This window comes from Sarcophilus harrisii, chromosome 6 (genome assembly GCF_902635505.1).
Source record: "Sarcophilus harrisii chromosome 6, mSarHar1.11, whole genome shotgun sequence".
Lineage (NCBI taxonomy): Eukaryota > Metazoa > Chordata > Mammalia > Dasyuromorphia > Dasyuridae > Sarcophilus > Sarcophilus harrisii.
The window spans coordinates 171,520,837-171,547,655 of NC_045431.1; the positions used below are offsets into that span (position 1 = coordinate 171,520,837).

The 26,819-nt window shown below is 34.8% G+C and overlaps 1 protein-coding gene across 1 annotated transcript in view; it reads left to right on the plus strand.

Moving 5' to 3' along the window:
- Positions 1-25,112, plus strand: part of NDNF (neuron derived neurotrophic factor) — a 37,468-nt gene extending 12,356 nt beyond the window's left edge. The window contains exons 2-4 of the mRNA XM_003772774.3: positions 17,439-17,627; positions 21,176-21,300; positions 22,953-25,112. Coding sequence (XP_003772822.1) covers positions 17,440-17,627; positions 21,176-21,300; positions 22,953-24,349 — 1,710 coding nt within the window. The 5' untranslated portion in view covers position 17,439 and the 3' untranslated portion in view covers positions 24,350-25,112. The remainder of the gene's footprint in view (positions 1-17,438; positions 17,628-21,175; positions 21,301-22,952) is intronic.
- The last annotated feature ends 1,707 nt before the right edge of the window (positions 25,113-26,819 follow it).

Consider the following 26,819-nt stretch of genomic DNA (forward strand, 5'->3'; position numbering starts at 1 on the left):
ATAATTGTGGGAGTGAATGTCAGGGAAAGTATGGCCCTCTGAGCCCTTTACCATCTCCATCTTAGACAATAGTCTCCCAACATCCCTTCTAAATAGAATTTTCTTTTTGTCAATGCCCTTTACAACTTTGCTGCAAACATACTGTAATTTATCTTATCACTTTGTGTGTCTCGCTTTCCTACCTACAGCCCTCAGCTTTTAGGAAAGAATCATTTATAAATACTAGAAAAATGGCATTGCTGTAAATTCTTCTTGCAGCTTGTGAAAAATAGTGCCATGTTCTTAAAGTCCCAAAATACTACCAGTTTTCAAATGTTTTTAGAAATCTCTTCTGAGTACAATCTGTGTCAGCCTCCTTAATCTCTTAATCGTTGAACCAATTCATTCTTATTGTTCTAGTGCATTAGAAACAGCAGCAGAGCAATCCCAACTCTGAAAATGCACACTCCATTCTGTTTGTTTCTAATGTTCATCTCTATGGAGTTCACTGCAACTTTCACATTTCTACATCTGAGAAAAATTGGCATTTCAGTGATTAGACTTTTAGCCATTAAACACAGCAATGTTTTCTCAAATTCTAAGATATTATTTAGGACCTTAAATTTTTAAAACTCATCCAGTATTTCCTTCACTTAGTTCTTTGATTTCTGAATAAAGAAGTAGAATCAATAGGACCATTAAATAGTTTTTTTTTTTACAATGCTCTTTTCCCTCTTTTAATGGTTAGGTTATTGGTATTTTTTGTAATTTGCAATTAAAAACAAAACAAAATGAAAATACCTCTTCCCAGTAATAGAGTCATTTAATTGTGCCTGAATTCAAACCTTTACCTGTAAGATAATAAGAGAGAAAATTTAGAATAAAGTTGTAAAAAAAATTGACTAGAATATTTTGGTTCTTGCCAAGAGTGACAGTGAATAACTTCCTGGATGTTATATTATATGAAAAATGACCGTTTCCATTATCCTTCTTTTTTAAGGTCATATGTAAAAAGGCAGCTAGATGTCAGTTTTAGGGTTTAAAAAAATCTATGTTATATGATGACATCCCTTATGCACTTGGGATGGACAACGAATCTAAATAACAGAATTGAGATTCCTTCCTTCAAAAAAAAAGTTACATGTAGTTATGCAAAGAACATTTAAAAATAGTATTCTCTGATAGTTTTTAAAATGTATTATTATTTTCAATAACAAGATTTTATATCTAAAACTGCAAGATTACCTAGAGACCATATTGTCCAACTCTTTCTGAATCAATCAGTCAATAAACATTAAGTGCCTACTATGTGTCTGTTTACTGTGCTAAGTGCTAGGAATGCAAGGAAAGGTATAAGTCTTGGTCTTAAGGAGTTCACAATGAAGTGGTAGAAAGACAATATAGAAAAAAGAAATTGGGGTATGATGAAGTCCTGCAGCCAGCTTGGGAAAGGTTCAAAGTTTTATTTCATCTTGCAGAATGTTGAGTTTCTGGAAATGATGAAGTCCAGGAAAACAGGATAGGTGGGAAATGATGAGAATTCCCTGGCTGCTCTTTTTAACTGATGGAAGATCTGGGAGGGATTCCCAGATGTCTACCATCCTCTTCAACCAAAGGGAAAGAGGGGCCCCAGTGGCAAGAGCTTCTGAGGAGTTGTGAGTTTCAGGGTTGATTTCAAAGATTGCTGAATTTCTTGAGATGATCAAGTTCAAGAAAGCAGTCAGGTGGGAAATTTTCAGATGAGGAAACTGAAGCTGAGGTAGATTATGACTTATTTAAAGTTATACAGATAATAAGCAAAATCTGAACCCTCTAGTTCCAGCTATTCAAGTCTAGTCAATAGACATTTATTTAAAAAAAATAATTTAATGAAGTTTATTTTCAATTGAAAGTAAACTGGCTTTTTAAAAAATCTGATAGCATTATTTTCATTTGTTGAAATAAGCATACTTCAGGCAATCTTCCAAAATAAACAAACACTATCATTATTGGTTTTAAAACACTTTTCAAACTCTAAATGAACTTGGCATGAAAACTATATAGTTTAATTTAAATATGTCTTCTGAATAAATCTAAAACCATGAAAGCAAGTGGCCATAACAGACTGCTTGATCTCTAGATTTCTTGAATATTTTTATTTATGTTTTGTTTTTGCTGGTGTCCAGAGAAAATAAAAAGAAGATAGAGTGATTTGTATTTAGAACACTTGATATTTATTGAAATGAAAATGTCCAGAGCTGAATTTTCTTGTGATTACTGCTTTCTAAAAGAGTAGGATAAAATCTACTTAGTCAGTCTTCTGAGATAAGAATACATAAAGCTTATCATTATTGAACATTGTTTTTATTTTTCATGATGCATTTTAAATAATTGTGTGATAGTGATATGACTGCTTTTATATACATTCAGTAAAATCAAGTTTCCTTGAAAACATCTGATCTGGTCAGGTTACCAAGGACATTGTCTAATACGTTGATATGAGGAGTTTTAGGTTCTCTGATTCTTCTTATTCTATTTAGATTGGCCAGTTCATAAGAGACTGACCAAATCCTTTGACCACAATCATAGGTATTATGTACATCCATAGCATGTTATAATATTCTCCCCAAAATGTGATTTGGCAGCTTTAATCATATCCAAGTTGCTTACCATATATCAATAATTATTTGTACCATACTTTCCCTTTGAGTGACAGAATCTGAGTGTTGAATTCCTGTTAATGTCCAGGAATTGTATCTTCTGTCATGAAAGCATTGATAAGGCACTTACAAATAAACTTCATATTATTTCTTTAAAATAGTATTCAAGTATTTAATTAAAATTGCACTGCAAATATTTACTTTTTATAAGAAAAACACCAGTGAATAAATAAGAAATTTGGAGCTAGTTAAGAGAAAATTTCAGTTGGACTAGAGAATGTTGACATTTTAAAATCATTGGAATGCATTTGGAAATAGATGTAAAATGAAATTATTCAGCTTTTATTTAGTAAAGTAACAGAGGCGTCTGTAGAGGGGCTTATGCATATATTTTAGGCACAAGTTGGAAAGCATAATTCAGACAGCTCTCCAGGTTTCAGGAATGCTCTGCCTTCCCAAGTAATAGCAAACAGGCAATTTGCACATAATCGTTTTCTCCTTGGAAGGCTATGCGTTGTATAATGACCAGAGCAACTTTCTTTTGACCTGAACATTTGACCAGCTGCAGTCTGTCCTCCCCTCCTCCTCCTTCTGTTTAGTGGTTGGTTTAAAACTCAATTTGTCCTTTCTTTGGTTTGGAAGGAAGACTCAGAAGGCCCAGAATTGAATCTTTCCCTCCATGGATTAATAGGAATTTGTGACTTTGTGACTTCCTCATTTGCTGCTTCTGCGCCTGCATAATTTTATCCTGTTTATCCTTGAGCTATTTACTGAAAAGAACAATACTTCCAACTTTAAGAAATGAAAGTGCCTTGCTGCAAACTTCAATCATCTTTTTCTTGATAAAAATTATTAAAAATTAATATTGAATGAGAATTGTAACTACTTAAACTTGCTAAATAATGTTCATATTTAAATCGATTCCGGTACATAAAAACTATAGTATTTCCTCCTATAAGCCCCTCAATAAATTCTCATTAGAATTCTTTGATCATTCATTCCTATTCAGATTTCCTCTGATGGTTGCAAATAATGAATGATCTTTTCTTCTAGTTTTCCTATAACCTTGCATTATTTCATAAAGATTTTTTTTTAGATTCCTTTGTATACCTCATGCCTCTCAATTTTAAATATGCTATAATATATACCTGGGCTTGACCTTTACTTATCTCAGTTGTGTGACCTTGGGTAAATTATTTAGCCTTCCTGGGCCTCAGATTCCTCAGCCAAAAAATAAGGTGGTTGGACTCAATAATCTCTAAGGACTTTTTCAGCCCTACATCTGTGATGCTGTAAGCCTTTAATCACTGACTAGAGTCCCTAAATATGGAAATCCTAAAACCTCAGCCAAGTCAAAACCAGCTTTGTCTGGGAGGAGATGATTGTCTTCAGTTGGAACACATCAAGGTTATCACAGACCGCAGGAAGAGTGCCCAGTCCTTCCACCACCAACAAACTGGTGTCTCCCGGGACATATTCCTGCTATTTTTATTCGATCTCTAATCTAATGGGACCTAACCTTTCACCTACTCTGCTGGACAAATAAACCCTGAATCGCCAGCCAGATCAAACTGAAATCTATCCCTCAGACAATCTGACTCAGGCTTGATTTCCATCTCACATCTTCCCATTTTTAACCAGGCTCACTTTGAAAAGCCTGACCAGTGTTTCAAACAGAGATTATTCTTCTGTGTTTTCACAACTTTATCTTCAAGGATATACATAATTTAAACTGTTTAGGAAAAAAAAGAGGGACTTTGGTTAGCCCCCAAGTTGAAGTCTTAGATGAAACTTGTGGATTTGATCCCATCCCGTTTTTATGCATCTTCATCTCATACTAAGAGAACTTTTCAGAAGGCCTCTTTCCCCAGAGATCTTGTTCTTCAAAGGTTCAAATAGCAGATGACCAGATGGCACTTTGAACTTGTAACCTTCTGTCCTTTAGTGTTGGGAAAAGCAGAAAAATTCTCCTTTTGTAGAATTTAGCAACACACTGCTTTAAGCTCAGGGGGAAAAATCACTTTGATTTTGAGATAATGGGAAATAGCATACTGATGGATTCCCTTTATTAATTTTTTTTCAAACTTAAAGCACGTACACAAAGTCTAATTCCACGTCTGAATTTTGCATTATACATATCTAAATTCTGGCTAAGCCAATTCAATAATCATTTAAGATTCTACTAGGTACAAACATTGTATTAGATGCTAAGAAAACAGACAAAATAGTCCTTATCCTCAAGGAGCAGACATTCTACTTGGGCAAAGGGAGGAATACAACTTGTAAATAGATAAAAGTAAATATATTTTTATATGAGGAAGGAGCAAAGACCAATAAATCCAGGGAGCAGAGACATATCTCTGGAGAAGATAGCACATAAAGTATGTCTTGAATAAAGCTACAAAATTAAAAAGACAGAAGAGAGGTGAGCCTCCTTTTCAGGCCTAGTAAGGCAGGGGAAAAGCAGAATGCATTTATATTCAGGGATAGGAGATGGCATATTGAATTCAGAGAATTTCAAAGTGGGCAGTTAAATGGATATAAAGAATGTTTATAAGGATGTCATATGAAGAAAGCCTGGAAGCCTATTTATTAATTTCATTTTCTAAAGAAATGAAGGAGGAAATAGTTAGTTTAGTTAGGTTGTAATTTGCCTGTGGCCACATAGTAAATGCTGAACATGCAATTCAAATCATAGGTCCAGTGACCTTTCCACTAACACAATCCTTATCATACAGTGAAAAGAAAATTGGGTTTAGATTGAGAAGATGGGGGTTAAACTCTCAACTCCTCTACTTATCATCCTGGTCCTATGACATTGAAGTAGAATACTTCCCTGAATTTGTTTCCTCATCTGTAAAATGGGAATAATAAAAGTTTGTTCTGTGGCTGAATTCTTTTAAACTTGTTCCATATTATTCTTGATCCTTATTTCTCTTCCAGACCAAACAGCTAATCAGCTGCAAAATCTTGTCTTTCTTATTCACATCTCTAAAATCAATCAACTTTTAACTCTGACGGCTAAAATTTAGTTCAAGCTTATAAAAGTCAATTGTTAAAATTTTCCATGTGAGCACTTACACTTTGAAAATCAGCAAATGTTACAAACCTGAACTTGATTTATTATTTTGTTGACAGTCTAGACTTAAGAAAGTGATACAGAAAATGTTAATAATACAGATTAAACCTAATAAGTACACCTTCATAGTCAGTTATGTACTTACCAGCATAATTCTATTTGTTTTCTAGCTGTGCTTACAGCATTTTGTATCAGTTCATGTAATTTTCTGCATGTTTCTATGCATTATTAATTCAATTTACCATTTTTAACAGTTCAGTAATATCCCATTACATTCATGTAGCAAACTTGCTTTTTTTCCATTCATCCAATTTCAAGGGCATCTGCTTTGTTTCCTTTCTTTCTTTCTTTCTTTTTTTTTTTTTTTTTTTTTTTTTTTTGCCAAAAAGTGCTGCTATGACAGGTTTGGTGAATATTTCTTTTTCTCTTTAACCTCAATAGGGTATATGCCCAACAGTGGGACCTTTGAGCAAAAGGTTGGATCTTTCATCATTTTTATAAAAGCATAATTCATCTTTCCAAATGCAGTCATATTTTCTCAACAGTGTGCCTGTTTTATTACAGCTCCTTCAGTAATGATGACTTCTATCTTTTGTTCTAGTTATCAATTTCCTTAGTGTGAGTGAACACTCAGAGTTGTTTTAATTTGCATTTTTCTAGTTACTGGCAATTTTGAGCATTCTTTTATATAGTTGTGAATAATTTTTACTTCTGTAGAGGATTATCTGTTCATAACCATTGGGAAATGATTTGCGGGCTTATATTTTACTGTCAATTTCCTATACATCTTTGAAATCAATCCTGTATTAGAGATGTTTGATGCAACTCTTTCACTTAATTTAACAATTTTTCTTGTCTGACAATGTAGGTATCATTTCATGCTTCTAATCTACCACATCTCTGGTGATAGGTAGAAAGCTTGATTCACATCCCTGTCAAACCATGATAGGTCATTGCATTATAACATTTTTTTTAAGTCTTTTACTTTCCTTTTGAAATCTACTTAGATTCCTAGGTTAGTGATCATTAGTGGTATGATGAATGATCATAGCATCCAGAAAAAGCTCCTGGTTTTAAGTTAAGATCTTAAGTTAAGTTGTATCTCAGCTTTAACATGGGAATTATAATACATATTTGTGAGGTAACATGAAGTGGTAGAGAGCTGGCTTCAAAATAAAGAAAATCTAGAGCCAAATCTCAGTGCACTGCACTGGACATTCAAGGATAGCAATATGGGGGAGATTTCCATTTCGTTTCTTGAAATTAGAAAATCTCAGAGTTGATAGGGAGCTCCAGCCCAAGTTTGAACAAGAATTTTCTCTCTAATCTAACTTAAAAGTGATTATTCAATCCAGTTTTTGTTTGGAGGCCCCGAAGGAGCTTTTCTAATGACTGGGCTCAGTACCCTACTTAGATTCATAGAGTATTCACTTTGGCCATTTCTATCATGTCTCATTTACATTCAAAATGGATGTCAAGGGAAGGAAAATTCTTGGACTTGAAACCAACAAGAAATGAGTTCAGATCTTGATTTAGATGTTTATTTAGCTATGTTCTGTATAAATTATTTGATTTCTCTCAGTCTTGGTTTCTTGGTCTATACATTGAGATGTAATTTATAAAATTCTGTTTCTAATTCTGTAAAAGGAATGATAACACTTACCTCTCAGGATTGTTGTTAGGATCACATGAAATAATATAAGTAATGTGCTTTGTAAATATCACAATGCTATATAAATATTATGTAAAATAAGATCAATAGCAATAATGATCACCATCACCACCGCCCTCATCAACAAACCACAACAAACAAAATAAACAAAACTTCTAGCCAGTAGAAAAACTTCTTTATGGATTTAAATTATTCTTATCTCATAGATTTGACCTTGCTCACAAGGATTGTTCAGAACATCTTTGGAAACAAGAATGTCCTAGACTTCTCTTTTGAGAAGAGACCTTTTAGCAGAATAGAAAGAGCATGGAACTTGGAGTCAAAGGAACTGTGTTCAAATCTCATCTTTTCTATTACTAACTCTGTGATTGTGGCCAAGTCATTCATTTTCTAGGATTTGATTTTCTCCTTTGTACAATGAAATTCACAGGAGATGCTTTAAGGTTCTGCTCAATCACTTTATTCTGGAGGGGCAAGAGGAAGAATGGAACCTATTCAAGTTTTAATTTGAGATTTTTTTTCACTCTAATTCATTTCCTTTAAGAATGAAAGTGGGTAGTAATTTGGGGGAAATGGTATAAATGAAAAGGGGGAACTGGAAGAGGGAAATGGGACATTGCAATTGAATCATATGAAAAGGTCCTACAATCTACAGATCATTGTGATAGGGAATCTTAAAAACCTCAAAATGGGCAAGAGTGGACAATGTCAGAAGTATTTAAAGAGTCTGGACATGATGATACACACTGATAATCCCTGTTGTTGAGGGAGAATGAGGGTAGGAGACCACTTTATTTTGGTGGTTCTGAGTTGCAATAGGGCTACAACCAATGGGATGTCTATATTAAACCCAGTCAGAAAAAACTGAAGCAATCAAAACTTTTATGCAAATCATCATTGGTATCATGCTGATCAGTTTTCAGATCAGCCTAAGAATGGCTATGGAACTTTTGATTTAAGAACATGATAGATAGATAGATAGATAGATAAACAGAGGAATGAATGGTTGAATTAATAAATATATATATATATATATATATATATATATATATATATATATACACACACATACACATGTATTTGGAAAGTGACTTGTGTTGTATTGTTATCTCAATATTTCAGAAGTAATCTGAATTCCAATTTGTCTTGGCAATGGAAACTAATTAATTATTTATACAGATACTAAACCAACTAGTCCTTATCTTCCCAAGAGCCTAGTGGAAGAGGGAATATCCCATATGCATGCAAGACATGTTGTTTGGTTATACTCTCTTTTCTTTTCCACTACAGAAAGGTATAGGGGAATTCAATTAAAAAATTTCAATTAAAATTTAAAGGGAAGTTATTTGGGAAGTTAGAGCATGACTAAAAAACAAGATATTTTTTAATACACTCCCCCCCAAGCATTCAAAATAAATTCCTTGGAATTGATATTTTGAAATGAACATTTTTGACTCTAATTATGTATTATTAAATCACGAAATAATAACAGAACACTTTACTTGCATGAATCAATTTGATTCTTTTAATAATCACATGTTTTATTATCACTCTCATTTTACTGATTAGAAAGATTAGATTTACTGAGTCTTGGGAGGTTATGTGGATTACTTAGACAACTGAGTCTCAGGGAATTTTAGGGTATCATAAGTCCTAAACATCAGAGGCAAGTTTCAAATCCAGAGTCTTTTCTCTTACTCTACTGCTCTGCCCAACATATCTAACTGTCTCTCATTAGGGTGGGAAGGATTAGGATAGTGAAATTCTTAGACCTTTTCACTTGTCAGAGTAGACAGGTGAATGAATACATGTCCTTTCATAAGGCAATCATTTCGTTAATCAATTATTATAAAGAAATTTTTGCAGATTTCTTATCAAATGTGGAATGGGAAATTTAAAGAAAAAGAATTGACAGAGCTTTAAAATAGGCATTGAAAAGAGTTAAGTAATTTTAAGGATGTGCCAGGAAAGGAAGAGGACTATATTGACCAGCAAGCTCTGTGACAGGCAGTCCTTGGAATCAGCCTCCGGGAATTATAGGCAGCCACTCACTGTTCCCTGTAATTAAACATTCAATTTTATTTATTCCAGATGGATTTTCTTCAAGTAAACCCCAATTTCTCTGTGCTACTTTCCCCCTCTTTTACTCTTCATACAAGGGGCAGGAATGGGTCATGTAAATTTAAATCAAGTCAATCACCCTCTATTAAATACCTACTATGTGCCAGGCACTGTGCATGTTAGCTCAATTTCTAGTCCTTACAAATTGCAAATTGTTACACAAGAAACCTGAATGTTTTCCAAAGAACAAATCATTGAGTGCTTATGCAATTCATCTTAATTGCATTTTAAAATTTGCCCGTCAAACTTGACCAAGAAGACCATAGGCACAAAGATTTAGAGTTGGAAGATTAGAGGTCATTTAACCCGAATCCCTCATTTTGTAGAGGAGGAAAGCAAAATCCATGGGGATTAATTGATTTTCTAAGGCATACAAGTAGTAAATAGCAGAAATGAAACTTCCTTTTTGCAGAATAAAACTTCTATGTGGAATATGTTATTATTTTTACAGATGTTATTTATATATGACATTTATATATATAATGGTTATTTTTGCTCTTGCAAGGAATTAGCATGGCATTATTTGGAAGAGGAAAAAAGAAGGGTTTTTTTTTTGTTTGTTTGTTTGTTTGTTATTACAAACTTGCATTAATCACATTATTTGCAGGAAGAAATAGTCATAATTATTGGAGAGAGAAAATTTTCCAAGGAGAATCAAAATGTTTTACTGAGACTTTGCTCTGATATGTTGGCATTTTGGGGAGATGGCCCTTAGTTCCCCAAGATGAAGCCAGTGGAAGAAAATTCTGTTCTTACAGAGGATATGAAGCAAAAAGAAGCATTCAGTTCCTGTTCTCAAGTAGCTTATATTCTACTAATTATCCACAGTTAAATAAATATAAAGTAGCACAAATAATTTGAAGAAGGAATGAGTGGGAAAAGGAGAGAGAGAGGAAGAAAAAGGGAAGGTCTCTAGAAGAAGGAAATATCTGAACCATGTTTTGATAGATGCTACAAATGCTAAGAAGCAGCAGTGAGAAAGTCCAAGATCTGGTAATAGACTGGATGTTGTTGTGTCATTCAAGGACTATCTTAGCTAAGTTCAGAGATGTTCATTCCCAAATCAGATGTAGGTTGATAGATTTTTTTTTTTTTTTTTTTTTTTTTTGCCATTCCAAACTTGTTTGTACCAGCAACAGGAAAATTTGAATAAATCATAAGTATTATCAGTTTCTAACTTGATGCCATTGAGTTCAATCTTTTCATCTTATAGATGAGTAAACTGAGGTCTAGGGATATTAAATAAGTTTCTTAAAATTATAAGTAGCAAGTGGCTTGGGCAGAACCTGAAATCAGGTTTTTCTGACCTCATATCCAACGCTTTATTACATTTGTCTTTCAGATTTTTTAGGCAGAAGAGGCTATTTCACATAGTGGATACAGTTCTATACTTTCAGTCAGAGAGACCCGAGTTCAAATTCTGCCTCAAATTTTTACTAGCTTTTGATTCATATTACAGCCTTTCTGAGCCTCATTTTCCTGTTCTGTCAAATAAAGAATTGAAGTCAGTGGCCTCTAAATTCTCTTTCATCTATAAATCTATGATCTTAGACTCCTGTGGTTATGCAGTAATATAATCCATTTTTATACTGTAAATGAAACATCATTTTTCTTTTATCTTTTATGTAAATTTCTATTTTTATCATACACTTAATCACGAACACAGCATCTATCATCTCTCATTTGTAGCCTTGCTTTGGCTGTATCCCTTTGCTGGGATGCCCTCTTTAACCTCTAGCTCTTTTATCCTAGCTTTTGCCAAAGTTTAATGTAAGCAACAGCTCTGATTTGAGGCGTTCTCCCCATTGCTCTTTCCTCATCTCTCCCCACCTCTTTGTCGTGGGAAAGTGATTTTCCTAAGATCACAAATAGTAGGAAAACTGATTTAAACCTTTAACTCCACATTCAGTCCTCTTCTGCACCAGTTTCCTTAATCTTGTATATTTTGAAACAATAATAATTCATCTTTGAAAAACTGGACTAGATTTTTAAATAAGAAAGTACAGAAGTCAGCCTCAGAGTTAGGAAGACATGACTTTCAATTACAGGTACACACTGTATGGCCTTAAGCAAGGCATTTACCCTGGACTCAATGCAATCTGATTGATTCATCTTCCTTCCTCCTCACATATCTCCTTGGCAATATCCTTTCTGCTCCTTCTTCCATGTAATCCTTTGTTAATAATGTGTGGCAGCCTCTTCTTGTCCACTATAGCCCTATTTTAAAACCTTTGTATTTTGAAGTGCCAAAATTGGCTGTTGAGCTGTTAAGAAATTGTAGGTATAAAGAGGCAGTGAATGTTTGGACATTGTATTTTAAAGATAAACTGTTTCTGACTCCTCCTTTAGAGTAGAGATACCATACCTCAAGCTTCCCTTACTTTGTAGCCACTTGAATAATATGTAGAATTTCTGGATCTGTGGAGTCAATACAGCTTTGGCCAAAACCAATGGTGACCAAGATGACTTCTGATACAAACTTACCTTGTTTCAAGACATTATAGAGTAAATCATGTCCTGATTACTTTACTTCCCCGTGACACTGACAGATTTAGTTCCTCTTTGCCTCTTCCTCCAACGTCACTGAAATATTAGTCACTGAATTTGCCCAAATGTCATTATTCCATCACTCTTCTGTTTTGTTTATCATTGGTTGGATCAGCATAATTCAATGCATCCCCAGTCTGAACATCTAATTCAATGGCAATTTGGTGGACCAGTGGATAGAGTGTTGGGTCTAAAGTCAGGAAAACTTGAGTTTAAAACTGACTTAAGATATTTACTAGCTGTATGACTGAGCAAATGCTTTAATTTCTATGCCTCAGTTTCTTTAATTGTAAAATAGGAATGATAATACCACCTTATCTCCCAGGGCTGTTATGATGTTGTAAACCACTTAACACAGCACCTTGCACATTGTAGGTGGATAAATAAATGAATTTTTTCCTTTCTTTATTCAGGGAGCATCTGTGTGCCTGACTGTTCTAGATGCTAAAAATATAAAGATGAGAATAAAATAGCCCTAACCCCAAGGAATTTACCTATTATCAGAGCTGGAGAGGTCATAAGGGTAGGGAAATGGGCAGTACGTGAATAAATAAGGCAAATTAAAATAATTTTAAAATTTCATAATGAGGAGGGAAAGAACACTTCCATCTGGGCTATGGAGGCAAGGTTGTCTTGGTAGTAGTCTTACTACGTGGGTACATCTACGTGACTCAGTTTATCCTCTGGCTACTATAACCTGATCTTTCTATATTTTTTTATTCTTCTGGTATTCTTATTCCAGTAGTACCCTAGTAATATTATATGTACTATGTACCATTCTTATACATATCATGCCTATGGCAACTTATTCTTAGTTTTCATTTTCCTATCTCAAGTGAATCCCATATGCTAGCCTCAAAGAACAAAGACCTTTATTCCTTCTCCTATATTTTGAACTGGCATGTTTACAACAGCATATTCCTGAAAGAAAGATAACAAGGTTACTGTAAATGCCAGTATGCAAAAGGCCCTTCCCATATCACTACCATGGACTTGCACCAGATTCTGCCCAGGGGGCTTTTCATCCCAAATTAAGCCCATTTGTCTCCTTAACTGACAAAAATGGACCATGTAGAATAGGTTGGTAAGGAGTAAAATAATTTAAGATAAAGTGATACTTATGGTGTAAGATAGTTTCACTCTGTGTGTCAGTAGTAGATTTTTCTGATACATAATTACCACTGTCATCTTCCTTTTAGAGGTATAGTGTTATGGGCTGAGGTTTGAGTTGATGCACTGAGGTCCCAAGTACGTGAGGCTAAATAGTAATTGGGCTATACTCTATTAATATACATGATTGGATAAAGAATGGTCCCTGCCCACTCTCCTTGCAAGTCCTGATGTGTTGTATAGGAAATGACGATTTTGGTGGGTGGAGGCAGAGAGAGACAGGAAGAGAAACTGGGGGAGATTGGGCCTGGGTTCGAGACTCCGAGCTGCTGGTTGTGTGGCTGCTGGTCAAGCTAGCTTCTTGACTCAGCTGCACACATTGCTATCGCCGATTCTCTTCCACCTCCGATCTTTCTTCACTGAGAATAAAGACTGATGATTTTCCTCTAACCTGAATTCCTGACTCCTGTTGATTTAAAAATACACGATCTTCACAGTATAGTTTTGATAGAATCTGAATATAATTTCCAAAAATGGGACAAGACTAAACATCACAGGTGAAAATAGATTTTTAATCTAGTTAGGGTCTTTTTTCATAATTTCTTTCTAAGCAGTTTGCAAAGGAATATGCTGCCAATTACCATTAGATTATATTAAGAAACACTTTTAATTATTTGACCTCCTTGGAAACTGAGCAGGGCTAGTCAGTGCAATCAGAAATTATATTTGCTATAGTTCTACAACTTCTACCAAGGATGGGGAGGGAAATTCCTGGATCCATTGCTACTGGATTTCCCACATTACCCTCTGTACTCACATCTTTTTAATGTAGGGGGGAGGGAAAATTAAAAAGATTAAAAGTGAAATAAACTAGCTTCATTTTCCTCTTGACTAACCAAGAGGAAACTAAAAATCAGAAAAAGGATATACCATTAGAGGGCACTTTTGCAATCCTAGAGAAGAAATCTTTACACTTTACTTTGGAATTGTTCTATGAAGGAATGCTAGATGGTTATTTGAATTTTCTGGCACTTACATTTAGTAATTGAAATACCTGGTGTTTACATATAGTGACATATAACCAGAAAACGTTTTCATTTTTCAGGGGAAAAATATTTAATCAAAAATATATGGATCTTGTTTTGAATAAAAGATATGTAGGCAATAATTAGAATTTAAGGAGTGTTTACAGTTTTACAGATATGTTTTATAAAAGTAACAAACCAGCCTTTGACCTAATTAATTAACTAATTATTCAGTATTGTATAAAGGAAAACAATAAATTTTCTCAAAAATATGTGAATTTCAAAAGATCATGCTTTTGTATTTTTAAAATTGTAATTTGCTATCATAAAATGCCTATGAGAATGGACACTAAAAGGAAGAAAATAATTGCATTTTAGAAACTACCAATGTAGAAGATACTTCAAAATTAGCATTAAGTGTATAAAATGTTAAATTATTAAGGTAAAGATGAAAATCAATCATTATATTACTTAGAAAGAGAAAAGCATCAAAATACAAAGTTCAATTCCAATCATTCTAAATGTATCTTTTCAAATAAGCTATTTATGCAAAAAAAAAAAAAAAAAGGAAGCACATAATGCCAAAAACAGAAATGTAGATTATTACCACTTTTCATGAAAAATTAACTTATATAAAGAAATTGTAAGATTATAATTCTGTTGATGTCAAAAACAAATAATTTAGTTCCCTAATTTTACACATAAGCAAAGAGGCTCAGTAAGGTTTAAATGGCTTGCCCATGTCCACAGCCAGTGTAAGGCAGCAGGAGGATCTGAATTCATTTCTCCCTTACTGTATGTAGTTCTTACATTCTCCTTACCAGGATCTTCATTGCTTTCAAGTCTTTTAAGGTTTTGGTGATGACAAGAGCTGGATATCCCTAGGGATAAGACATCAGTTTTATACCTGAGTAACCTTTGGCAAGTGATCTCTGTTATCACATTTGTACAGTAATGAAATTACTAGCTGAGAGTAGTGAAATAAGTGGATAGATTTCAGGGGCTGGATAATTTTTTTAATGTGATTATTTCAGTGTAATTGATTTCCTTTGCAATCTTTGGCATTTTATTTTATGCATTTTGTGACATTCTGAAAAAGGATCCTTATGTTTCATCCGACTTCCTACAGGATCCAGGACACCAAAAGATTAAGAATATCTGAACTTGGAGATTCTAATGCTCCCTCTGAATATTTTCTTCCTTTCTGAAATATTTAAAAAACAAAAACTTATCCTTTAAGGGAAAAGTAAAGTTCTGTAAGTGTAATTCTTGGTAATATATAAAATGAGAAGCATCTGATGTAAAATATTCAAAGGGAATTTGCTTCCTGGTTTTCCTCCCTTTCCCTCCTTCTGTTATGAGATCCAAATAACTCAAGTTGTTATATCTATCCATTCATATGAAAGAATAGCACAACTTTTCAACTCTGTGATCCAGTGAGGGTTTTTTTTTGGCCAACATAATGGAGGTTTGCCATTTCCTTCTCCAGTTCATTTTACAGTTCAGGAAACTAAGATAGAATTAAGTGACTTGTCCAGATTCACACAGCTAGTAACCATCTGAGGGCACATTTGAACATGACTCCAGGCTGGCAGTCTATTTATTGCACCAACTATCTACCCTAGCAGTTAGAGAAGTCATCTAGTCCAATCCCATAATTTTAGAAATTGAGGAACTAAATTCTGGAAAGCTGAAAAGACACTTTTTGAAATGGTTCTACAATATCATGGTGGCGTAGAATTATGGAGTGAGTCCTAGAATAAAAGACAGGAAAGACTTCAGACTCTGGCATTGATGAGCTACGTGATCATAGACAAATCATGTCTTGGAACCTCAGTTTCCTCAATTACAAAACAGGTAATTATTAATGCTTGTACTGACTTCACAGAGCTTTTGGGAGGCTCATCTATTCATTATTTCTATTGATGATGATTACAGAGTCAATACAATAACTGACCATGAGTCTAGAGAATTTGCTACTCATTTTTGGCCAAGAGGATGAATTCTGAATGAGTGCAGATGGAGACTTTTTTGGGAGGGGAAGAACAAATAGCTAATTTTAGAATTTGATTTATTCAACTATATATATGGATATAGATATAGATGTTTTTTTCTTTTTCAATGGGGGTGGCAGAGGAAATGGAAAAGGAGAAAGGATTTGCACTGGAAAAGTAAAATTTAATTAAAGAATAATGAATACAGGGCTCAGATCTTTAAGTTTTTATTTTAAAAATAAAAATTTATTTTAAAAGTCAAACTCATCCAGTTAATCAATTAAACATACCCTGGGGCAATATCCTTGGTACAAAAGTCCCTACAATTAAAACATTAGCTTCTTTCATCTGGAAGAAGAATGTACAACAGTTTCTCTAAGAAAATATTCTTCTGTTGCATTAATGAAGAATTGTTCATTAGACTAGAGTTGGACCTGGAGTCAGGAAGAAATGAGTTAAAATTCTGCCTTAGAACTTTATTAGTAATATAACCTTGAGCACATAACTTAATTCTATCTGAATCAATTTACTGATCTGTAAAACTGGAGAGGGTGGACACATGATCTCTAAATTCATGTTCCATGAGATTTTAATCCATTGTGATTAAAACCAGACTTTATCAATAACTTGTATAAAGTCAAAGAAGACAAATTAAATCAACTTCAGACACGAAGCTAAGAAATATGCACAATGCATTGTATGGCCAAGATATAGACTCAGAAATAAATTCAAAACACTTAAATGTTGGGTGGTAGACTAATGTTTCCTCCCTTGTAATGTGAAAGTGAATCTGAATCCAACAGGTTACTGTGTTGACAAAGGTATGATTTTAGTTACCTTGGGGGTTCTGTGTGTTTTCATCCAAGTGGAAGGGAAAGTGAAGAGCTCTATCCATATTTTGAGATTCAAAAGGTTTTTCATCTCAGTACTTTGGGGTCATCTTACTCTGCTTAGGAATTTATTTTCTTCTGTCTTTCATACCTGTCCTTCTTTCTTTCTATAACAGCTAGATAGCATACTGATTACAGTGCTGGAACCGGAATCAGGAAAATTCATCTTCCTAACTTCAAATTTGACTTCAGACACTTACTGGCTGGGTGACCTAGGCAAATCTTTTAACTCTTTCTGCTTCAGTTTCTCATTTGTCAAAAGAGCTAAAGAAGGAAATGGCCAACCACTCCAGTGTGTTTGCCAAGAAAATCCCAAATAACATCACGAGATGTTGAACACAACAGAAATGATTGACCAACAACAATTTCTCTGTCTTTGTAGGATGGTGTTCCTTCACTGGAGTGTGCTCTGGATGCTCTTACCCCTGTCTTCTTGGACCCAGAAGTTACCAACTCGTGATGAAGAGCTATTCCAGATGCAGATCCAGGATAAAGCACAGTTTCATGATTCATCAATGTTGCCAGATGGAGCTGAAATCAGCAGTTATCTCTTTAGAGACACATCAAAAAGGTATTGTTGCCTATGGTTCTCTCTCTCCTTTTATCTTCAGAGAGAATCCACAGAATATTGCATTTCAAATTTGATTTAACAATAGTAATAATAAACTACAGTTTGTACTTCAAACGTTTGAAAAGACTCTTTCCATGCTACTTCCTTTGATCCTCATAACAACCCTGCCAGGAAGATACTATAAGAATCCTCATTTTGCAGATGGGAAAAATGAATCAAAGGTAAAATGATTCCTAGAGTGATATAGCTAATAAGTATCTGAGAAAGGTTTTGAACTCAGGTCTTATTGACTCTAGACCTATCTAAATGCTGTATCAACTGTGCTGCCTAGTTTCTTTAGATTTGATGGACACAGATTGCTTTTCTTTTCTCTATATTATCAGAGTTAAGCATAATCTGGCACAATAGAAAGCTTTTAATAAAAATTCTTGCTGTGTCACCTATTTCTCATTCTATCTTTTCTATTTATGTCTATGTCATATCATCTATCTATGTTTTTATCACCTATCTATCCATACGAATACCCATCTGTTCATCCACCTGATTCTAATTTGTAGATATAACTCATACCTATAATTTGCAAATATCTACATCTATAATTTATCAGCTATTTTACATGTTCACTGACTGATTGAGGTAGCATGGTTACATGTTGGACAGAAAACTGGACTTGGAATTAGGAAAACCAGAGTTCAAATTCATCCTCAGATACTTGAAGCCATATGACCATAGGCAAATTATTTGTCCCTTAGCCTCAGTTTCTTTATTTGTAAAATGGAAATGTTAATAAGACCTACTTCCTAAGGTTGTCATGAGAATAAAATGAGATATTTGTAATAGTGCATTGCAAATATTAAACTTGTATACTATTAGCTATTGTTATCATTGATATATGATACCTTAGTAGCATTAGTCTCTTTATTGAAAAAAGGGGGGAAAAATTTCTTTCTTAGGATCTCTATAATGAAGTATGATGATGTGTAAATCGATGTAGTGGTATGACTTAAGCACTAAGTTGTGAAAAGCCCATGAGTTCTTTATCTCACAGAGAGAATAAATGAAGTGCTGTCACAAAGTCCCACTGGGAAAAATCTCATCATGAACTCAGTCAAGTATGAAATAGGTGGTCTAAGGAAATGAGAGTTATAGCAGTTTTTTTTTAACTAAATATGTATCTTTGTTTTAAAAAGGTCTCTCTTCTGAAATCCTTGAAGCTACTTTGTCAGTACCTAAACATGCCATAAACTTGACCTTGAAGCCTCAAAGGTCATTTTAATATTGTTCAACTTCTGACAGGTTCCACTAAGCTAAAAAGGTTCTGAGTGAAAGTTGGAACGTCTGTGTAGACTCAATTGCAACAGTCTCTTTGTTAAATTTTTTTCTAGGCTGCAAGAAAAGAATCAATCCAGTCCCACTTTATTTTCTAAAGATTGTGTTTCCATAAATCTGATGGGTTTTAAGGCTGAAGATAGAGATAATGTATTCTGCTTTCATATCTATGGAATAGCCATAAAATGAGTCTGGAATTGAAAACTCTCCTTTAATTTTGCCATTTGTAAACTAAATGTAAGAAACAGAGACTTAGCATAACTTTTAAACTTTGATTGTTTTCAATTAATATGCATGTTTTCTCCTCTTTCAAATCTTTCCCAATCATATTGGGAAAAAACAAACCCATGAAACAAATTTGCATAGTCATAGACTAATTTGAAGAATTCAAATTTTTTTTTTTTTTTTTTGCTATAGGGAGAATAGTTTTATATTTTAAAAACTACCATTATTATCCTTTTTGATATATCACTCTGATACCTCACAAGAGCATGCAACATAGGAGCATGATATGGAGCTGGAAAGAACTTAGAGATTTTTGAATCCAGTATTTTGCAAGTGTGAAAACTGAGGTACAGAGAAGTTAAACAATTTACTCAATATCACACAGCTTGTATATGAGGTGAAATTTGAACCTATGCCTTCTTACTTACAAGTTCAGTGCTCCATTCATTATACCATTCATTATACCATGATGCTTTACACTAACAACCTGTGTGACATTGAACAAAAGTCACACTTTACCCCTGTTAGATAATGCTCTAAAATGAAATGATTGCATCCCTTCCAGCTCTAAACATGTATGATTTATGTTAAAGAAGGGCTACTATCTGCCCCCCTGCAGGAAGTTTCCATACTGAGAAAATCACTCATTTAAAAATATGTTAAAAACAAACAAACAAAAAAAAAAACATTGTTAACACAATTTAAATTATATGTTTTTGTTTTTGGTTGTTTTTGCCTTTTATCTTTTGTTAAAAGCAAAGAGTAACAACATTGTTAGAATAACACTATTTTCCATAGTGTGGATAACCACAAAAAATTTTGGCAGCATTTTCTTAAATTACTTTCTAGCTTCACCACCTTCATGGGGAAGCAGCAGCTTAATATAATAATAAGGTGACATATGTATAGTACTTTAAGGCTCACAAAATTCTTTCCATACATTTCAATTGCATCCTTTAAATAAGTACAATGGTAGTAGACATTATCATATCCATCTTACTTTTAAGCCAATCCCACCCCCAAATAGAGTAGAGATTGAATTTGAACCCAAATTCAGTGGTCTCTCCACTGAACCATGCTGTCTCTGCTAAGTAATGCCTTTGATAATGAGTCTTGGCCCTGACTGAGCTCTTACCACAGGACTGACTTAAGAATCCAAGACCTATTTTGTCCAAGATTATTTATTTATTTAGAATTATTTAGAAATACACAAACTTCACACTATGTGCGTTAATTCTCAGAACTGAAAGTTCACCTACTTTATATTCATGCTTAACTATAGCCTGCTTAGGGGAAGTGGGGGAGGAAAGGGGAAAAAAAGAATAAAGTAGAACGTGCACAACAAAGAACAAAAGAAAACCTAAAAGGAAGCAAAGAAAAATTTACAGTCATGAATAACGTCTTCTATTATTTTACATGGTTTTTGAAATAGAAATTTATTGTTATGTATTTTGAATCTTCCCTTATGTTGCACTGGGCACAGTATAATTTTTTTTCTTTTTCTATTTTGTATTTTAATTTTAAATAAATATGAGAGAGAGAGAGAGAAAGAGAGACAGAGAGAGAGAGAGAGACAGAGAGAGAGAGAGAGAGAGAGAGAGAGAGAAGCCAAGCTGATTACTCCTAAATTGAAGGTGTCAATGCCATACTTGAGGGATCTGTAATTCCATTCAAATGGTTATAACTTCCAAAGAAGCAGATTGCAGTCCATACATGCCTATACATCCCAGTGAGACTCTCATTGGTGGCCCATTATAAATTTGCCAAAGCCATTCCACTCAGTGAGATAGAAGCCTTCTTTACTCTTTTGATATTGAAGGGATGCCATTGGCGAATGTGGGCTGACCACCCCATTATCTTTCACTTTCATTCCATTGCAAAGTCTTATAGTATAGGTTCCTTTCAAAAAGGGATGGTTTCATTCATTGTATTGATATACAGTGCCTATCAAATAGCAAGTGCCTAATAAATGGATATTTATTTTTCTTCCCCAGGTATTTCTTTGTGGTTGAAGAAGACAACACCCCTCTTTCTATTATAGTAACACCATGTGATGCACCTTTGGAATGGAAGCTGAGCCTGCAAGAGCTGCCTGAGGAAGCCAGTGGAGAAAGTTCAGGTGAAGAAGAAGAGACATACTGCTCCTCTTCCTCCTCTGGAAGGAAGGATCTTGATTCACCAGTTATCCCATTAAGAAGAATTCAGTGTACTTGAGTCCCTGATAAAACCTCTGGGACCACTGGATTTGGAAAATTTTGGTCAGCACTCAAAGGATAAAGAGGGACATTATACTCTGTCCTTTAAAATAAAAAGAAATATACACACAAGAATATATGAACACACATGTTCAATAATATTTATTTATGTGAGCATGCAATGATACATGTGTGTACATTATTTTGCATACATGTCTAGGTGTGTGTATGTAAATGTGTGCATATATATTATGAACATATATACATATTACTTTAATTTATATATATATGTGTGTGTGTGTATATATATATATATATATATATATATTTATACACACATATGTATCTACATAGCTACCTACTTTTATAACAAAGAAGAGAAAAGAGGGACAAAAATTCATTCATCAAAATTGACCAATATATTAACTAAGTTTGATTACTTAATCAGTGTTCCACACCAACAATCTCAGTGACTGTGTGAAGAATATAGAGATATGAATATTGTCATATCTTCTTTGGAAATAAGCTTAGTAATTTAAGTTACCTGGAATTCAGTTACCTCTGTTTTTGTTTTCTTTCATTTACATTGGTTCTGCTTACTTCAATCTTAGCCATTTCATAGAAGTTTTTCCATGACTCTCTGAATCTGCAAGTTAACAGGACTGTCTGTTCTCTACCAATAGCCTCTTTCTTTTTTGTTCATCACTTCATTTTTAAAAGTAGATTTCATTTTATTTTTTCAATGAATAAAATTTGATTCCTTTCCTCTTCTCTCCTCCACAACTTTTTTTAAAGATAAAAAAGGAAATAAACCCCTTAAACTGAGCAAAATGTCCACTTAGGTCATGGCCCAAATTTCATTGAGCTTCTCTCTTAGTAGATCTTTAAGATCTTGAAATTGAAAAAGATTGAAATAGAATGGCTAATGAAATGGATCCACTCAAAGACAAAGTGTGACATAACTTTCATTTGTCTGGAGGTAGCTGTACTCTCTGTTCCTTAAGATCAGACACAGTCACATTATCTGAGTGCTAACCAAGTACACATATCGCCACATTTTGTCCTCTTCTACAGGTTTTTTAGATTCCTGGAATGTAGATAAAATGTTGATTTCCTTCTGCTTTTTTTTCCCCCCCCCTGAGGAAATTAGGGTTAAGTGACTTGTCCAGGGTCACACAGCTAGGGAGTGTTAAGTGCCTGAGGCTACATTTGGACTCAGGTCCTCCTGACTTGAGAGCTGGTGCTCCACCTAGCTGCTCTGATTTTCTTCTGATTTGATGCTTATGCATGTGCTGACTGAGTCAATGTTTAGTATAAATCATTAAAATTTAGAACTGGAAAGGGGTGGTAAACTTAATTTTGTTCAACTCTCTTCATTTTGAAGAGAAGAGAATTAAATTGAATAAAAATCTCTAAGTGCCAGAGTTAGGATCTAAATTCAAGTTGATTGTACTAGCTCTGGATACTTTTTTTGTATATTTGCTTATTAGCTGCCAAAAATAGACAATTTACCTTGTCCTGTAAGAGGCAATAGACAACTTACCTTTTAAAATATGTCTTTGCTTATTTTTTCTAGGTGAACCAGAGCCACTTGAGCAGCAGAGGCAGCAAATAATTAATGAGGATGGCACTGAGTTATTCTCCTACAAAGGAAATGATGTGGAATCATTTATGTCTTCAAGTTCACCATCTGGTTTATACCAATTAGAACTTCTCTCCACTGAGAAGGATACCCACTTTAAAGTCTATGCCACCACTACACCAGAGTCTGACCAGCCCTATCCTGAATTGCCCTATGATCCACGAGTGGATGTTACTTCTCTAGGACACACCACAGTAACTTTGGTATGGAAACCCAGCCCCACAGCCTCACTGCTCAAACAGCCCATTCAATATTGTGTGGTCATCAACAAAGAGCACAACTTCAAGAGTCTCTGTGCTGTTGAAGCCAAGATGACTGCTGATGATGCCTTTATGATGGCACCCAAACCCGGACTAGATTTCAGCCCATTTGACTTTGCTCATTTTGGATTTCCTTCAGAAAATAGTCCTGGCAGAGAACGGAGCTTCTCAGGCAAGCCAGTTCCCAAGCTGGGGCGGCATATTTATTCCAAGGCTAAGGTGGACATTCAGAAGATCTGCATTGGCAATAAGAATATTTACACAGTGTCTGATCTAAAGCCTGACACGCAATATTATTTTGATGTCTTTGTGGTCAAAATGCCCAGCAATACAAGCACTGCTTATATTGGTACCTTTGCCAGAACAAAAGAGGAAGCCAAGCAGAAGACAGTTGACCTCAAAGATGGAAAAGTCACTGATGTTTTTATCAAGAGAAAGGGCACCAAGTTTCTCCGGTTTGCTCCTGTCTCATCCCATCAAAAAGTCACATTCGTTGTTCACTCCTGCCTGGATATTATTCAGATCCAAGTCAGGAGAGATGGGAAACTTCTTTTGTCTCAAAATGTCGAAGGTGTCCATCAATTTCAGCTTAGGGGGAAACCAAAAGCCAAGTATCTCATTAGGCTGAAAGGAAACAAGAAGGGGGCCTCTATGCTGAAGATCCTGGCGACCACACGAATCAATAAGCAGTCATTTCCCTCTCTTCCCGAAGACACAAGAATCAAAGCCTTTGACAAGCTCCGTACATGTTCTTCAGCAACAGTAGCCTGGTTGGGAACTCAGGAAAGAAACAAGTTTTGCATCTATAGAAAGGAAGTAGATGATAATTACAATGAAGACCAAAAGAAAAGAGAACAGAACCAATGCCTAGGGCCAGAAACAAGAAAGAAATCGGAGAAGGTTCTCTGTAAATATTTCCACAGCCAAAACTTACAGAAAGCAGTGACTACTGAAACAATTAAAGGCCTCCAACCTGGCCGATCTTACCTTATTGATGTTTATGTTATTGGGCATGGAGGGCACTCAGTGAAATATCTGAGTAAAGTTGTGAAAACAAGAAAATTCTGCTAGTGACTTTGCATCAAGAAATAGACTTTGGGAAAGTTCAAGGTGAACATTATAGTACTTAAAGTGTAAACAATTGACTATCACACAGCTGAGGGAAGTTGTGATCCATATTTGTACTGTGTAAGAAAAGATATCAACTTGTATATTTATGTTTACCTATGCCACTCTCATATGGGACTGGACCAGGTGCTCCTGGATGGCATCTGGAAGATGTATTATTGGGTGGTCCAGCTCCCCACTGGACTCTTGGTTTATGTCAATAGCTGCAGAAAACATGGAGGGGGGGGGGAATCTCTTGCCATCTTTGCTCTCACATTGCATGAACTGCTTCTAAATTATCTTATTACTTCAACCCTGAAAGATGTCATTCATTAGGTCATACACATACACACACACACACACACACACACACACACACACAGATACTCTCTGTAGATTCTAGGTTGTCTGTAAATTATTTTATAAAGTCTTGTTTTAAATGTTGGTGTTTTATGATTGTAAACTATTAAATTCTTGCCATGACTAATTACCACCTTAATATCAGCCTGTACTCTGGTAGCTTTCATCACAATTCCAAATTCCTGTCTGGTTGATGTTTAAATGCTGTACCATGTACAAAGCTGATGTATCTTATATTCTTGTATATAAAATTAAAAATATTAGATTATATATTCCTTCTTCTTGCATTGTAATGTAGACAGGAGAAACAGCCTCCTGATGGAATAAAATTTCTACTTTAGCCCTTTCTGTAATGTGGCACCTAAAATGGCTTTTCCTTTTATTTAAGAAGGTATGTTAAGTCCTCCTTGAGGTATGGATGCATTAACGAAAGCTGTTGAGATGTGTAATTTGACATTAAACAGAAGCCAGCTGCTGTGGAAGTTGAGAACTCTTCTAAATAATTGTTAAAAAGAATGGACCTGTCAGCCAGACACTGTAGCTTAACAAACATTAAATATTTCTCAGGACTTAAAATGGATTTCATCATAAACATCTGTCTTTAAGGAGACTGCATGGTTGGTTGAAGGGGTTTCCATTTGCTTAATTAAATATTAGCAAAAATAATTACTTTCATTTCTGGATAAAACAGTTCAGTCACTTCCAATTATTCCTATGCTAAATAATAGAAAAGTTGCAGTAATCGTTATTACTTTTATTTTTAAATAGCATTTTATTCTGGAGTGAAGTTTTAGAAGATTAGGACAATATTTAGGTCCTACATTGTGATGACCGCATATTTTAAAATCAGCTGGAGTCAGGGATTCAGGTTAAGGGGAAAATCTTCAATCTTTATTCTCAGTAGAAGTGGAGAAGGATCGGAGGTAAAAAGGAATTGGAGGTAAAGGGAGAAGCCAGCCAGACCAGAAGCCACCAGAGCAGAACCCAGTCAGCAGTCTCTCTCTGTTTCTCTCCCTGCCCCTCTGCCTCCACCCACCCAAATCGTCATTTCCTACACAACACATCAGGACTTGCACAGAGAGTGGGCCAGGGCCATTCTTTCTCCAAGCATATATATTAATAGAGTATAGTCCAATTACTATTTAGCCTCACATGCTTGGGACCTCAGTACATCAACTCAAGCCTCAGCCCATTACACTATATATAAACAACCCTAAATAGCATGGTGGGGAGGGGGAAGGGAGTGTGGAATCACTAGCCTTGGGAGTTAACAATGGCTTACATTAATATGGGATTTTAATTTAGGACAACTGGATGGCATAGGGGATAAAGCTCTGGGCCAGAATTAAAAAGATTCATTTATATAAATTCAAATCTGGTCTCAGACACTAGCTTTGTAGTCCTGAGGAAGTCACTTAATCTTGTTTGCCTCAATTTCCTTAGATGTAAAATAAGCTGGAAAAAGAAATAGCAAACCACTTCAGTGGTTCCCCTGTCATGAGAACTCCAAATGGCATCATGAAGAGTCAGACATGACTGAAAAATGACAGAACAACATAGCATTAATTTAGTACTTTAAAGTTTGAAAAGTAGCTTGCAAATATTACTTCATTTGATCTTCACAAAAACCCTGAAGAAACTGAAACAGAAAGGAAGTACCTTACTGACAGTCACACATAGCTAGGAAGTTTCTAAAGCTGGATTTGAACTCAATTATTTCTAACATCAGGACTAGTGCTCTATCTGCTGTGACCATCAACTGCCTGGTTTCTAATCTCAGTCCTGTCATTAGCTAGCTGTGTGACTTTAAACTAGTCTTTCAATCTCTAGAACTCAGTTTTCGTCTCTCTAAAATGAAGTACTTAGACAAGATAATTTTAAAGATGTCTACCAGCTCTTATATTACTTAATTCTAAATGCTGAATCATTATCTCTTTGAATGAATATCTGTAACCATATCCTTATGTTTTCTTTATAGTAGACATAGGGGTCCTCAAACTACAGCCCTCGGGCCAGAGCAGCAGCTGAGGCATTTATCCCCCTCATCCAGGGCTATGAAGTTTCTTTATTTAAA